The sequence below is a fragment of the Ictalurus furcatus genome, chromosome 12, assembly GCF_023375685.1.
Source record: "Ictalurus furcatus strain D&B chromosome 12, Billie_1.0, whole genome shotgun sequence".
Taxonomy (NCBI): Eukaryota; Metazoa; Chordata; class Actinopteri; order Siluriformes; family Ictaluridae; genus Ictalurus; species Ictalurus furcatus.
The window spans coordinates 13,718,941-13,736,165 of record NC_071266.1 but is presented as its reverse complement, the minus strand read 5'-3'; the positions used below and the strand labels follow the sequence as shown (position 1 = coordinate 13,736,165).

General features: G+C 38.3%; 1 protein-coding gene across 2 annotated transcripts in view; it reads right to left on the bottom strand.

The window, feature by feature from the left end:
• The window catches only part of si:ch211-264f5.6 (carcinoembryonic antigen-related cell adhesion molecule 5), a 23,707-nt gene extending 10,310 nt beyond the window's left edge, over positions 1-13,397 (bottom strand). For both annotated transcript variants that reach the window (XM_053638197.1, XM_053638198.1), the window contains exons 1-4: positions 13,097-13,397; positions 12,484-12,819; positions 11,146-11,424; positions 5,138-5,404 (exon numbers count right to left, since the gene is read on the bottom strand). In XM_053638197.1, the coding sequence (XP_053494172.1) occupies positions 5,138-5,404; positions 11,146-11,424; positions 12,484-12,819; positions 13,097-13,145 (931 nt within the window). In that variant the 5' untranslated portion in view covers positions 13,146-13,397. The remainder of the gene's footprint in view (positions 1-5,137; positions 5,405-11,145; positions 11,425-12,483; positions 12,820-13,096) is intronic.
• Positions 13,398-17,225: the final 3,828 nt, after the last annotated feature.

The following is a 17,225-nucleotide window of genomic DNA, read 5'->3' as shown; positions in this document are numbered from 1 at the left end:
TCAAATTCAAACCCAGAACCAGCCTAAATGGTCAATAAAACAAGCCCAGTGCACAGGAAGTATTAAAAACATGCAGTTATCCTAAATACCTTTTTACCTTTTTATGTAAACTAGTCTTATAACACTACATATATCATAATAAAAATACCTATGGGAATAAGTAAACACATTTAGATTGCATTCTAAGGCTGGGCAATATGATAAGTATAATATCGATATTTTGATCAAATAAATTCTTCTGGCCTATAAATATGATAGCGCTTTCCTCAGAGTGTGTTACAACGCCCTGTGACGCAGGAGGAGCAGCAGTTCGATAAGTTGCAGTTTGTTGGCTTCATCTGTTTCAGGGGAAGCACGTGTTAACCTAGCCCTTCCCCTTTCCCGTCCCTTCAGTAGCTACCATATGATGGGAGGATCTGGATGGTGGGGGGGAATTGGCAGGTGAAGAATTTGGGGAGAAATCTATTTATAATCTCCATCCATCCATCGCAGGGCACAATTACACACACTCACACACTATGGACAATTTAGAGATGCCATCCTTCCTACAATGCATGTCTTTGGACTGGGGGAGGAAGCCTGGAGGAACCCCCTGAAGCACAGGGAGAAAATGCAGGCTTCATGCACAGGGGGAGGAGGCAGGATTTGAGCCTCCAGCCCCAGAGGTGCGAGGCAAGTGTGCTAACAACTAGGCCACTGTGCCCGCTCTATTGCTAACATGTTTATGATAATTAATTTCAATCTAAATAAAGTCTTTGACTGAACACTGCAGCAACACTACAGACCAAATTAAGGAGATGTCTTCTAACGCCTCCGAAACCCCCAGAAAATTCTGAAACACACTTATTCACTGGCAATCTTTACTCTTGTGATACCCCACTATCCTCATATGTCATATTTTTTTTTCACAAAAACATTGGTTTCTGAGTCCATTTTCCCTGCAGATATCTACAAATTCAAGACCTTCACAAAAAATCCCCCAAGTTCCCCTCCATTATACATTCCTCAGCTTAGACAATACTGTAAAATTAAACCCCAATGTCACATGCACCACTTCTAAACTCTACAATATACTATGGACATACTAGTCCCCTCTCTGTGATACCTTACTGAATGATCGGAGGAGTTAGGGAGTGATACTGACACTGACACTTAATCACACTGTAGAACACTGAATGCAATACAGTGGGGTGTGGCACCTACAGCTATACATCAGAACCTTTGCTGCTAAACTAAAGACATTTTAATGTTTAATCACATATTGAGAGCCACATTGTGTCATCTTAGAATGACCAGTACTCATCCAGGTTTTATATTTTACTTAAGAAGTTTTCATAATCCCTTAAACACATTGTAGGCAACTGTATAACCGCACACCTCTTCTCTCTCCTCGCTTTTTTCAGATGGTCTTTACAGTGGAATGCATCATGGTGAATCCAAGCAAACAACCATATTCACCCCTGAACTACACCTGCTAAGTAACATTCTCTGAATGCCTTTTCTCTGCCGCCTGGATGATATTACATACACAGGCCTGTCTCTTTACCGTACTCTGTTGCTCATTGTCCATTTACTTAACTGGATGCATGTTATCACACTTCTGACAATTCATTCAGCAAGTTTTTGTTGCGTATGTAATTCAATTCAATTCAATTCAATTTTTTTTGTATAGCACTTTTTACAATAGACATTGTCTCAAAGCAGCTTTACAGAAATATCAACATGGTATACAGATATTAAAGGTGTGAATTTATCCCAACTGAGCAAGCCACTGAGTGGCGATGGTGGCAAGGAAAAACTCCCTAAGATGTTTTAAGAGGAAGAAACCTTGAGAGGAACCCGACTCAGAAGGGAACCCATCCTCATCTGGGTAACAACAGAAATGAAGTTTATGGAACAACTACACTCTTTGTTTCTGTAGCCTTTCATCATCATGTATTATAAATTAGGGGCAAACAGTAACCATAGCAATGACTCATAGAGGTAAGCTATCTACCATAGCAAACAATCCCAGATACTTGCTATGCTGCATGCATGCACACACAAGCACACTGAATACACACATACACACACACACACCCCAAACTGTCGGCTGTATTCAGGCAGTCTTTCCTCACTGACTCAATCCAGGCTAAAGAGCTACAGAGACCTGCGTAACTCTGAGAGCCCAATTAGCAGAATAGAAAGGCCCCACAGTGGTTCACACCAGTGAAAATGTAGCCATGTTTCCTTTTGTACGGCTCTAATGCACAGCTTTTGTTTGAATTTGAACAACATTGCCTGAATGCATCAGGCAATCACTGTCATTAAGTTCAATTTTTTTGTCCAATTATTGTAACACATTTGGAGAATGCTTATTTTTGATGGGGCAGTGATGGCTTGGCAGTTAAGGCTCTGGGTTTCTGATTGGAAGGTTGGGGGTTCAAGCCCCAGCACTGCCAAGCCGCCACTGTTGGGCCCTTGACTCTCTCAGCTCCATGAACGCTGTATCATGCCCGACCCTGTGCTCTGACCCCAACCTCCTAACATGCTGGGACATGCAAAGAAAAGAATTTCACTCTGCTGTAATGTATATGTTATTAAAGACTCATTATCATGTATTGAACTTTTATCATTATTGTATTCAATTTTGTGCATTGTTACACCCCTGTTTAATTTTTGAAAAAATAAATAAATAAAACACACACACACACACACACACACACACACACACACACATATATATATATATATATATATATATATATATATATATATATAGATATATATATATTCATTGCTATTTGTTCACTGTGCACAAAAAAGCCCAGTCAAACCCAGACCTAATAGGTACACAGAGTAGTGGTTTATGTCTATTTCCTGAGACAAGTTTCTCAACACTGCCTATTTATCTGCTTTAGAAAACTAACTTGTTATACTCATATTCAGTTTACTTTTATTAGACACTGTCATTAAGCACTTTTACCGAAATCCGAATTTAGATCTGGATCCCTAATTAATGAGAAATGTCTAGAAAACTCCCTGAGGTGACACAACGAAGAAACTTTCAGAGGAACAGATTCGAGAGGGAGTACATCCTCTTTCGGGTGATTCTGGAGAAAGTGGGATTATAAGGGATATGGAATTTTTGGTGTGATCATAGTATGAATAGGAGTCCTGGAATGAGCACTTGGGGAAGTTATACTCACAGCAGGGATTCTTAGGAGGTTTAAGTGTAAGTGTCCTAGTGAGATTATCCACTGCAGCATGAGGATCATACAGGTTGATGGGGTTTCTTTTTGGACCAGCACCTTTTCAGGAAATATAGCTTTTTCAACTACTTCAACAAAACCCAACAATGAATATTAGTAATATACTGTAGGAATATTTCAGAATGTTAACTAAAGAATTATTGCCATTTGTTTCAGACCAAGCATGAATACATGTTTATTTTGATTCAGATGTTGTGCTTAAGATATTATGGTAGGATGTTATCTTAAATAGAGTGCATGGGTGAATGGGGATATGTGTCTCACTGGCTGCAAAATCAAAGTGCCCTCTCTCGCTCTCTCACATGTAACTGTTTCTCTGCACGCTCACTTAATAGCTGTATGCTAATGAATACCTTTGTGTACACGCAATTCACAGAACCGTCTATATTTTCAATGACAGAGCACAGTCTGCTTTGATTTGATTGTGAAATGATAATGGATTTCCAAATTGTTGTCGTTTCATGTTGTCTTTTCTTTAGCGTCACAATGTACACTCGGCTTACATCACACATGGCATCAGATGTTGGCATTGGAACATCTGTGTGAATACCTCTGCTAAGCTTCTTCACAAGATCTCCACAACATATTTCCCTCATTTCGTAACCTGCCCGCTCCTCCTGATTCATCCTCCCTAAATACTGAAGCCTGTGCCAACTTTTATGATGGGAAGATTGAAAAGACCTTCACCCCTGTAGACCTTCACCCCTACACTACACATTCAGGATTCCATTTCTCTTTTGCGGGCACATTTTTCTCATCTAGCAACACAAGAGATGCTGCAAATCATCTTGTCCTGCAATCCTACCACCTGCCCATTGGATCCAATCCCTTCCACAATGCTCCAGAAGACCTCCTCCACTACATCACTAGTATCATTAATGGCTCCATAATATCTAATCATGTACCAACTGCATTCAAGAGTTTCCTGAAGAAACTCACTCTGGATCCCTTCTGCCAGGAAGAATGGGAGAAACCGCCCAAATCCAGGTGTGTAAAGCTAGCAAAGAAGACCTAAAGCTGTAACTGCTGCCAAAAGAGCTTCTACAAAGTACTGAATAAGGGGTCTGAATACTGATCTACAGTACATGAGAGATTTCGGTTTGTGATTTTTAATACATTTGCAAACACGTTTACACACTTGCTTTCACTTTGTCATTATGGGCTATTGTGTGTACCTTTGTATACCTGTGTATCTTTTAGTCAAGTTGTGCATAAATGTTTGTGTAAGCCAAACCAAACCAAAAATTTCCACCAGATTTTGGAAATGCTGATTTTCTTTATACTCGTGTGCATATGTTGATCATGCATAAAGTGCAAAGCATGTTTCCAAACACAGCTCGTTTACATTTAGTGACACGCAAAAAACTCCATAAAAGGTCAAGTGCACAGACAGCTGGAGGAGCCTGAATACTTTCTGAACCCATGGTATTCTATACTATTAAAGGTTTAAATGACTATGTGCCTTTTCCTTCTTCTTTGTATAATATTACTATAACCGGCTAATAAACTGTCCACTACCAAACTGATCATGAATTAGATCACTGGTAAAGGTAGACAAAGGTGAGATTTCAGTATCACAGTTGATATTCAGTGTGATATTTACATCAATTTAGCCAAGTCTTTTCTGTCTTATATCACTACAACCAATATTTTAGTCATCACTAACATTAGCCAAGTTGGATAGGTTAGCATAGAGGTTCCCAGGCTAAAAGTTCCTGAGTTTTTTTTTTTTTTTTACTGAGAAGGTTTCTGGTTTACATGGAAAAAAAATGTGACTTTTGAATTGTGTTAACAAATTTAACACCAAACTATATCATCAGGATTACTTATTCAAGAGTTATTCCATTTAATTTTTTTTAAGTTCACATGTACTTTGAAGGACTCACCTAGGACAGACAATTGGGTGACCTCTGAACTGACATAGCGCATGGTCTTGCTGTTGTAGGCCATGCAGCTGTAGTTGCCACTCTGTTCCTCTCCCAGGTTTGAGAGAACTACTGTAGCAGTCTTCTGGGGAAGTCCGGCTCCGTTAAAAAGCCATACGAATTCAGCAGCAGGGCTGGACTTAGCCGAGCATGACAATGTCAGGTTGGAACCCTTCTTCAGGACATCAGCAGCAGGCATTTGAGTTTTAGTGACAAGCTCAGGGCCATCTAAAGATTCAGGGGAAAGTTGTGTAAGTACGTTGGCTAAGTATGACAAATTTAATGTAATATTAAAAAAAAAAAAGCTAGGTCAAACTGACATACAAGAAGATTAAAAAAAGATTCTTTTTGACAGGTTTTGGTGAAGGACACATGTAAATCTTCAATGAAAGGGGAAATATTTTTGCAGCAGAAAGCAGCACATATGTTTTTTTATGTCAGATCTCTCAGAATGTGTACAACAAATGTTTTAGTGAAACATGTCATAGAGAATAATAGACTATGAGCTGTCGATAGAAATAAACAACAACAATATCAGGAATCACTTGTTGGCTGTTCCTCTTTTTCTGAAGTATATTTAAGGGTCCATGCACCAAAGGTGATAGTACCAAATAGCTCTTGTGCTAGCTTTTCTTTGATGGGGTGGGGGGGTGGGGGGGGGGATCAAACACATAGTAATAGCATCAGAGTGTTTCAGAAAGAATTTATAAGAAATTAGTCTGGTCCAAATTGAACAAATCAGGGCTTGAAATGCAGGTGGGACATATAGATGCAAAAAAGTGTGCAGAACCAGTACCATTAACTTGTCTCATAAATGTAAGTAATTTGTATTGCAGAAAAGTTATTTAATATATGTTTAAAATATATTTTTTTAAACCCATAAAATGTGCATTTGCAAAAATATTCATCTGATTGCCATCAGAAGTAACCTAATTAGTTATATGGAGTTCAATTAAAGTGTTACATGAACTCAGTATAATTACACCTGTTTCTGGATGGGTGTTTTTTAGAGAACATACTGTGACAAAGATGACTGACTCTGCTCAGGAACACAGTGGACACAAGAGTGAGATCACACAGGAGTTTTATTGACAAGTCGAGTTATAGCACATAACCAAAAAAAAAAAAAAAAAGAGGACAATGAAAAAGAAAGAAAAGAAAATAACTTTCTGCTTCACAGCTGGACAGCTCTCTGCTAGACTTTATAGCTGCTCTGCTCTGCATACTGGCAGGCCAGTATTCACACACTCTCTCTCTCTCACTCACTCACTCACTCACACACACACACACACACACACACACACACACACACACACACACACACACACACACACACACACACACACACACACACACACACACACACACACACACACACACATGCTCAGCTCACTGTTAGAGACAGTTGATTAATATAACCGGGAAAATCAGTGGCAGGTGTTAATCAGCTTCTCTGTGTACATGCAGACTGCTGCTAAACCAAGCTCTGCCTGCACTTAAACAAACAGCATCATGATTAGCTATTAAAACAACTCAGAACAAGTCTGAGTCCCAGTATCAATCAGTGTTTGAACTCTGGAGAGATCCACAGCTCAGATGGGAGAGGCTGGGCTTTAAGAAAGATTGGCAAGAAGAAACCATTAATGAAAACCCAAGTACAAAGTCGATACAAAAGGTGTGGAGGGGGATGTCTCCAAGGGTCCACAAGTCCACTCCTCCTCTTTACCAAATTGTATGCCAGAAATACGTTTAAAATATCAAATTTCAGATTCGACCTTGACTCTCTTTTGGATTCCAAAACCAGTTCATCTGCTGGTTACAGTGATAATTCCATATCAATCCTTCACTTGTTCTTAAGAAAAGGGTTCACTGGTCTGATGAGACCAAAACTGAACATTTGAGCTCTGTCCAAACTCAACGCTGCTCATCACACTGAGAACACCATCCCCATAGTGAAGCATGTTGGCGGTAGCATTATGGTAGCTTGTATAGCTACACTGAAGTGAGTCAAAACCAAGAACATTGTGTTAGAACGGTTCGGTCAAACCCAGACCTCAATCTAATTGAAAATCCTTGCCAAGACCCCACCAACAGCCTCCATCCAATCTGATATAGATTGAGCAATGATGATTGGGCAAATATATCCTAAGCTGACAGAGACATATCACAGAAAACATGCAGCTATAGTCTGCTTTTTTTGCTAAACCTTTGTGTCACAATAAAAAAAAAGTACACCTTCAAATGTTAGATATATTGTGTAAATTCAAATGGTAAAAATTACAATAAAGTCTATTCCAATTCCAGGCCAGAATACTTCACTTGGTTCCTGGACATATGATTGAAAAAAAGGCATTCTTACTGCCTGTAGGGTTTGTCTAGCACATTACCCCTAGAGGCAGAGCTGCTTTTGCAGTGGTGCAAATAGAAATCATAAGGGCTCCCAACCATGACATCATCTAGGTGAAATTCTAAGTGTGTGTTGCTGTGTGAAACCATGCCTCTCATGCATGAGTAAAAACCTTTACAGAAACAGAGCTGCAAATGTATCAGAAACGTTTCTCAGACCTATGTTTTTAATTCCTAATAAAAACTCCTTACTAAAGACTACTTACTAATCGGTCAAGCGCAGGTCATTTATAAACAGTCTGAGATTAAATAGCATTCACCACATCATATAGATTTGAATTACGTTCATCTATCATTTGCATTTTGCTGCTTGAAAATGTGTTGTGTGACTACATTAAATTAGTTGTATAGGGAGCAGGATGCATTATGCTCTCAGTACATGTAAACTAGTGGCTTTCATCATCAGTCCTCTATATAGCTTGTATACATTGGAATGAAATGTAATTTCTTCAGGACCATAGTGCAACACATAATGCAGTATCATGGTACACAGGATATTATAAAGTCCAAATACATTATGAGAGTATTATGAGAGTATTACAACAGTATGAGACACATGAAAAGTGTGCAATAAATACTCAGGACAATAAACTTGGGAAAGTTCACACTAATTAGACAGGACAACAGATCAGTATTGGATGAAAGAACCAGTACAATCAATAGACTGCAAAGAAGAGTCTCAGTGCAGACTAATAGCATAGTCTTTAACATTATAAAATCATATTATTATTATTATTATTATTATTATTTTTAGCATTTTTTAGTTTCTCATCTTTCGTCATCTTTCGGTTTTTACCACTGATTTTACCATGAAAACAGTACAACCTGTTCAGAATTACTGGCACTTTAACAAAATTATTCTCCAGGATAAATCCTTCCTGGAAAAATTCAGTAATTCTAGTGAAATAGGGAAAAATGAAAAGGACATTTTTGAAAATGTAACACATGGTTGCGGCGAAAACACAGACTTATCATTTTCTGCCAATTACGTACATATAATTCTATAGCAACAGAGTGCATTCATGCTGACAGAGATAATGAATGTGACATCTGCTATTTCATGGGCAGATCTACGTTTATCTGTACCTTGTTCCAATTTGGATAGAGAGCAAAAAGCTGACCATATGCTTAAATATTAGTTTGTTCATGTTAATGACGTGGGTGATGACAGTAGTTTGGCTTACGGTTACCTAACACAGGAGGGTGTGCAGGTAAGGAAATGGTTCCCAAAATATGATTCTTTTGTTGGAGAGCCTGTTGTTCAAGTGTGTCTAAGTTAGTTTCGAATTTGCACGGATTACTGCAGGTAAATGTTGTGACTAAGCCTGACTCTTTCCCATTGCCATGTACAGAAGACTGTGTGGACCCGGTAGGGGCAACCATGTCTGTTAGAAAATTTGATTTGCTTAAAAAGTATTGGCAGTATTGACAGCTCTGCTTTTATTTTATTTATGCCAAGTGGATTATATTCTTAGAAAGTAGTTAATTTTGTTTTGCGGAAATGTTCCAACACTTAATGAGTAGGATTTTGGCCGGGTTGGACGACTGTGCCCAAGGGAAAAAAATTCAGCTTGGGGGGAGGGGGTAAGAGGGGGGGTTTAGACAATAAACATGATATTTTCTCAGTGGCATTTCCTGAAGGGGACATCAAAAGTCCTGCTGTGGTAAACATGGTTAATAATAATAAGGACGCAGTAAATCAAAACTACACGACTACTAAATGTATTTTTTTTAATCCAAGCCACACATTCATTCATTATCTCTGTCATTCATAAGGACAATCGGAACTAGGCATTCAGGTAGAAAGTATCTATTGCCAATTGTCAGTAACTTTGGCATACCTTGGCATATGTTGAGCAATAACATTAAAAAATCCTTTTAAACATTTTAAAACTTGTTTTGTCTACAATTAGTGTAACTGCTTTCTTTATGCATTATAATGTTTTGCATTATTATTTGCACAATGAAAAATAAGAGTGGCAATTCATGTTCCTGCCTACTTTTGTGCTGTGTATCTAGACCATGCTATAGCATGTAGTAATACATGGGAACATTGACATTACATTCGTTTTTGTTTAAGTGGTTGGCTTAGGTATGTTTCATAATCAACCTCGTGAAAAAGGAGTCCAGAGTGAACAGCCAACAACAACAACAACAAGAACAACAACAACCTGACACTGGGCTCTGCAACATTTTGATGTGTATGGCGGAGGATGTTCAGCTCCTTTAGTGGACTAACGTGATCATAATCCTCTAAATGTTCTACACTCTTTGAAGAACTCAAACCAACAGTAAATGCACTGGTGCTTCTTCCTGCAGCGCTACAATTTAGTAATGTAATAGCTGAGGGATATGTCACCATACAGGTGTCTCCTATAAGCTGACTTGAATAAAAGTAGGGAAGCTTGCTAGCTCTTGTTGGCTCTCTCTTTCCCTCTCTTCCACTGTCTCTTATGTTAACAGGTGCCTCCAGCTGCTTCAGAGTCAGACAGCAGTCTGGTTGAGAGCTGCCTCTTAGTTTACCCAACCTATCATGTTGTCTCAAGTTGCTGCCCCTCCCCTCTCTCTCTATAGTTCTCTCTTTTTCTCTTTCTTTTACTCCCCCTGACCCCATACAGTGTTCATGTTACCACTAAACTGGAAATAAGCCACAGTGTTTTCTTGTTTTCTAATTAATGCATAAAGCATGTTTTTGTAATAGGACTAAATATAATTGGGTGGTTGTTAGCATACCTGGCCACCATGCCCAAATATCATTTATTTGTGGGAAACACTGCAAACTGATTTACCACTTAAGCCAGCACTGTAGTTGAGCATCCATACTTACTCTGTAAGTGTATTTTAATTTGCCACGTGCCAAACGTTTACACTACATTTGCTGGTAAATCAAAGCAGAAGATTTGGCGCAGCTGAGATGGCTTTTGAATGGTGTGCCATACACACATCCCACTACACCCGGCACGCTTCTTCTCTGTGCATTATTGACATGGTCTAAACACACTTCCATGTACCTGAATTGTTCCATGACCTCCTCATGGATCCTCCACAGGCTTTGTTCTATTGCCACAATGTTCACAGTGCCACGTGCACTGTTGACAGTTCTGAAAGGCTGGGATCAGAGCATTGTTCGAATGAAAAGCTCAGAGGTAAATAAGCTGACGCTACCCGCTTTATAGCAGCCAGTGGTGTAATGCTTAAAAAAATAGAAGAGTAAACTGTGGTAAGTTAAGATTTAACGGTACAGGTAATTAGTGGTTTCTGCTTATCTATAGGTTAGGCCATGTGCTGTAACAAAACAATCATTAGAAAAATTCAAGGTAAATGTAAAGGGAATGCTAAGGGAAGCTTGTTGCTGAGACTGTGGTAAAAACGTTACTGTTAATATGAATTTGTTTAAACCTAATTGTAGTGCAGTATGAAGCCACTTGGCAGTTCACACTACAATATGTGGTTGCTTCTAACATTTATTTTAAATCAACATTTAATGTATGTGAGTAAACATGCTTTAGCACTCGTGTGTGCACTCTACAGTGTGGTCAGGTGCAATTTTTTTGTGGACTTACAGTTGACGGTGAGGTTGAAAGTGTCACTAGTTGAAGATTCCAGTGGGCTCTTGGCTGTGCAGGATATTGGCCCTATCAAATCTGCACGAAAAACTCTGTTAATGATGAGCTGGCTGCCGTTCTGCACTATATGCGTCCCATCCACCACAACTGGAATGGAGTTGTTCTGCCAACTGTACACGAGAAAAGACCCTTTTGCGACGCAGGTGAGGATTACAGTGTTGTTGAATTCCACTGCTTCAGGGAGGTTGGAGACGATATTCACATCCGCCACAGGCTCTGCGGGAGACGGATGAATATATTAAAGAACAAAGTAACAAGAGACAGACAGGAGAGGAGGTCAGACTTTGAATGCAACTTTGCACTACAGTTAGTTGGTCTACTTCTTATCAAACTGAACTGATCTTGATTTTGCCTTTTTTTATTTTATAATGAAACATAATTGTCTCATTCACCAATCAAGCACTTAGCGCTCACGGTGGGCAGTGGTGGCTTGGTGGTTAAGGCTCTGGGTTACTGATCGGAAGGGCAGGGGTTCAAGCCCCAGCACTGCCAAGCTGCCACTGTTGGGCCCTTGAGCAAGGCCCTTAACCCCAGGGGCGCTGTATCACGGCTGACCTTGTGTTCTGACCCCTGTGCTCCTGACATTCTGGGGTATGTGAAAAAAAGAATTTCACTGTGCATATGTATATCTGATAAATAAAGAATCATTATTATAATAATATGTCTGGATCGAGAGGAAAAAGAGTAGGGGAAAACACTGTAGGGGGGAAAAGCTGAAAATCTCACTGCAGTCCCAGCCACACACTTGTTCCCTTTCAAAGGGAACTCAGCGTTCCTGGGTTCTTCCCATCTCCTTCTCAGGGAACAGGGTTACATACCTAACCCAGACGTTTTAAATGAGAACACGAGGCTGTCTATTACTTCATTTCTGCGCTCCATTCAAAAACGGCCACACCCTTACAGTTCCCATCTGAGTTTTCACGTTTCTGAGCTTTTACATTTCTAACGTCAAAACCACCAGATACTAAATCTTACCAAAAAAATACCATACAGCATTTAAATATGTCTCAGTAAAATGTGGGTGAAGATTTGAACCCTTCAGTTTATAAATGGTCAGCATGGATCCCATTATGTCTCAACAGTTATTAGTGTCTATGTAGGCTATAAGGCTGATTAACATAGGCTGTGTTTTATTTGAGCTATAGTCAGATTAAAATGGTCAGATTCAAGAGAAATCTAAAACTATATATGATGTACTAGAATTAACCAAGATAAAGAAACAAATATGCAACTTTTGAAGGAAAATGTGAAATAAGTTAATTTGATGTAACCTACCCAGCACCACGAGCGCAGTCTGACCCACCAGCTGGTTCAGATTGGAATCCACTATAGTCAAGGTATAACGTCCACCGTCAGCGGGAGTCAGCGCGTTTAACTGTAGCGTGGACACGTCCCTGTAATAGGTCACACGGCCCATGTACGCGTCCGACACCTTCTCTTTCACTTCCGTGGCCGTGTAGACGGGAACACTGGCACCGGATTTTGGGATGAATGACCACGTCACAGTCTCGACCTCAATCGATGTAGGAACCGTTGCCGTGAAGTTCACGCTTTTACCCCTCACACCATTCACTTCTCCTGGCATCACAAGCTGGTCAGCAGAACAGAAACCTGTGGGTTCAGGAGGTGTTAGAAGTGTCCATAAACTAATCTGAATCACACACTGTAACCTGCGTTAGCAAATAAAGTTTTCTTCTTCTTCTTCTTCTTCTTCTTATTTATTAACTGTAAAGCAGACTGTAGCCTAATTATGTCTTTAATAGAGTATTTAGAAAGAAGTGATATGGTGGCATATGTGTTCACCTATTAATCAACGGAGACTAAAGTCCAACACTTCACATTTTTAATTAATGTGGAGCTATAATATTGCAGGTATACAGATACTTACCAGCTTCTGCTAGAAGCAACAAAATCAACCACGAATTGTACAAATCCATTGTAAACCGTCTGTACCTCTCAAGTCACAGCCAGGAAGCAGGTTCAGTCATAATCTGTCAGTATGATGAGTGTAGAGAGACACACCCAGACGCACACCTAGGTTCAATCCCAAATATTCCACTTCTTCCTGTATACGTGCACTAGGTAGAACACGGTGTAAAGGATTAGGTACTACAGTTCGATATATATGATAATATATCACTGTCACTGTGTGTCTGTGTGTGATCCCGCTGCTATTTACGCAATAACCATATATACACATCGTGAATAACCGGGTTTTTTTTCTTCCGGAACGGATATTCGTGTCGTTACGGTAATATAAGAACTAAGGCACATTGTTTCGGCGTCTTGTAACCCACCTACAGGTAGCCTTTATCCCATTACACCCTACCTGAGTGAGAACCTGTTCTATGAATCTGTTACTAAAGATCTGAGAGGGTTCAGCAACCAGCCACTGCTATTTGTAATAAACATATATATAGGCTATGTATATAAGAAAGAAAAAACCCATGCATATGTAATGCTATTCAAGTTAAGGTATACGTTGTACAGATCTCTTTTTTTGGGGTGGGGGGTAAATACTAATTATATAATGAAAATGTTAATCATGTTAAAGGAAAACCAACATGTCATATAATACATGAAGCATTTACACCCTTACAGAATGCCCCAAAAGTAAGTCCCTTCTTCTTCTTTTAAATATTATTTTATTGATTTATTGATTTTATTATTATTATTATTATTATTATTATTATTATTATTATTATTATTATTTATTACAAATGTTCAGCACTGGCTGTCTTTATCAAATCTGTAACCACATTATAGCTAAAAGAAGATAAATTTGAACGTTTCCTTTACTTATTGTAATAAAGTGTTTCTCACAACACAAACCTAACATCCTTTACTGAATAATGGTTAATTTAGTGCCTCAGTAAGTAACAGGGTTGCACACTAATGAAAGAATGGAGCATTATCATGTGTTTCCTAGTGGATATATATATATATATATATATATATATATATATATATATATATATATATATATATATATATATATATATATATATATATATATATATACATACACACACACACACACACACACACACACACACACACACACATATATATATATATATATATATATATATATATATATATATATATATATATATATATATATATAAAAGGGTTCTTCAGAACTGGGGGAACCTGCAAAGGTTTTATGTAGAACCCTTTAACATAGTGTTTCCCTATCAGAAAATATTGCAAGCTAATATTTGGAAGCTAAGAACCCTTAAATATCCACCGAACCCTTACAAGAGCCCTTGAAGAACAGCTTATTATGAGACTGTATATATAAATATAGATTAACCATACGCTATGCTTTGTAATTCTGACCATCTACAATTTTAACCAAAGAGTATTATTATTATTATTATTATTATTATTATTATTATTATTTATATCTTTAGAGATAATACACATTTGCCTTCCTCAGAGCCAAACAAATAGACCTTGCTGAAATATATATTTTTAAAAAAATTCCATTTCAATGTACTTGAATGAAGTATAAAGTAAAAGTAGTTCCCAAGAAAAATAAAACAAAATACATAAATGCAGCTCTTGAAGCAAACTTTACTAGCCCAGATAGTACACATACGTCAACACTTTTAGTCATCCTTGAGTGTAATGTTTTACTTAAACCAGTCAATGTTATAAGACAGCACCCCCTCTTGGTGATTTAATAAATCTACACACTCTCCCCAAGTGATAAGTTTATCGTCCCTTCATGTAACCAATTTGAGAATTATGGGGTTTTCCAAATAAAATGGTTCACAGTCATGTTTGTGTATTGTTGTGTAAAATCTCAGCCTGTACATTACTTCTGGATCTGTTTCACTGCACAGCACTGCAGCTCAAACCAGATCTGTTGTTGGTCGGTAAAGTAGATTGAAGACTAAGCGTTAAGCTGAAACCCTAAAGAGCGAGACAGTGAGATCGACACTGGGTCATGTGTTTCAGGTAACGTGAAATCCAGTGATGGCTTCAAGTATTGAAGCTGTCCAGCCAGATGTGTTGAAAATGGTTAAATTCATGAGGGTTTAGCTGCACACTAGAGGCCCATAGTGGTCAAAAGAATATAGGCCTGTGCGGCATATAAAACTGCACTACAATATGTGTGTGAAGGCAATATCACATAAAGGAATTTCCTGAAAGTGTATTACTCTTTTTTTATTATAGCCTAGAAAAATGTTAAATAAAACATTGTTAATGGGAGAGGAGATGTGGTGCAGTTTCCTGCATTTTATTCCTGTATTACTGAGTTAGTTGCACATCACTTGCACTGCTTTTAAAGATCTTAACGCAATCATGTCTGAAAGAAGAAAATAGTGAGGAAGATTGTGCAGTTATTCTTTAAACAGGCAGTGATTGGGGCTTTGGGATTGAATATGCTTGCATATTATTTGAGTGCGATGAAGTGCTTGTGTAACTTCTAAGATGGCAAGTAAAATCAATGAGGAGAATTTTTTTTTTACAGTAAAATAAAAAAGCATATGCATGTACAGACTAATCCTTGCCACCCCCACCCCTGAATTATATTGTTTTTGCTATACACTGAAGACATTTCAATTTGATGAATATGACACGTTAGATCAGAATTTCAGCCTTCATTTCCTGATATTTACATCTAGACGTGTTAAACCATTTAGAACATGGCACTTTTTGTTTGAACCCACCCAAAATATTGGAACATGTGACTGACGGGTGTTCCTTGCTGCCCAGGTGTGTCCTGTTAGATTGAATGTTTAAAGAATTAAAAGCTCTGAATGTCTATTCTTGGTTTGAGCCCTGGGTTTCACCTGCATTTGTTGTTAAAATAAATAAACCAACATAAAGACCAGAGAGCTATCTATGGGAGAAAAGCAAGCCATTTTTCTGTTGTACTAACAACCAGACATGGAACAGGTTGGCCAAGGAAAACAAAAGCAGTTTATAACAGAAACATTGTGAGCACTGTGAAGAAAAACCAAAAAACAACAGTCAATGACATCATGAAAAACCTCCACAGGGCAGGGCTAAAGGTGTCACAATCCACCATTGAAGAAGACTTCAAGTGCAGAAATATAGTGGCCAAACCACAAGATGCAAACCACTCATCAGCAGTAAGAATCAGAAAGCCAGATTGGAATTCACAAAGAAATACAGAGAAGAGCCACAAAAGTTCTGTAACCAAGATAAACCTCTTCGAAAGTGATGGAAAGGCCAACGTGTGGAGAAAGAAAGGATCTCCTCATGATTCAAACATACAAGCTCATCTGTGAAAAATGGTGGAGGTAGTGTCATGGCTTGGGCTTGCATGGCTGCTTCTGGAACAGGCTCACTAATCTTTATTGATGATTAACTCATAATGGTAGCAGCAGAATGAATTCAGACATTTACAGAAACATTTTGTCTGCCAATTTACAGACCCAAAACACACTGCCAACTCAACTCACTGCCACCACTGTGAATGCATATGAGTTTAATTTGATTCCTCATAGAGAATGATGGTGGAAAGCTAAAAATGAAAAACAATTTAAAAACAAATTCACATAAATGAAATGTACATGTAGTGAATTTTTAATTGTTCAGAATGCATAGCAAAGCAAACCATAAAATAAAGGTATATATTATTTTAATAGAAAGTACAGAAACCAGGACAGAAAACTGTTTACAGCCAAATTACTGAAAGCTACTTCACTCACAGATCTAACCTATCTGCAGAGTCAACACATTCTCCTTTAACAACTTTACAGTTTTTGCTCAGGTTTTCCTTATTACACATAGTGCTTAGAAGCTTATTGTTTTGTCAGGATTTTTACTTCTACTTGTTATTATTCTTTTCCTCTCACATTCCCCAACTAACACACAACCCAGAGGCAATTCACACTGCAGCGGTGTGCAGTTGTGTGTGCATGATCATTTAGACTGAATATCAGAGGTAGTGCAGATGTAATATCCTTTTCTTTAATTCTTTAACTTTATTGTAGTTAAAAGGTGTAGAAACAAAAGTGATAACAAAGGGTTTGATT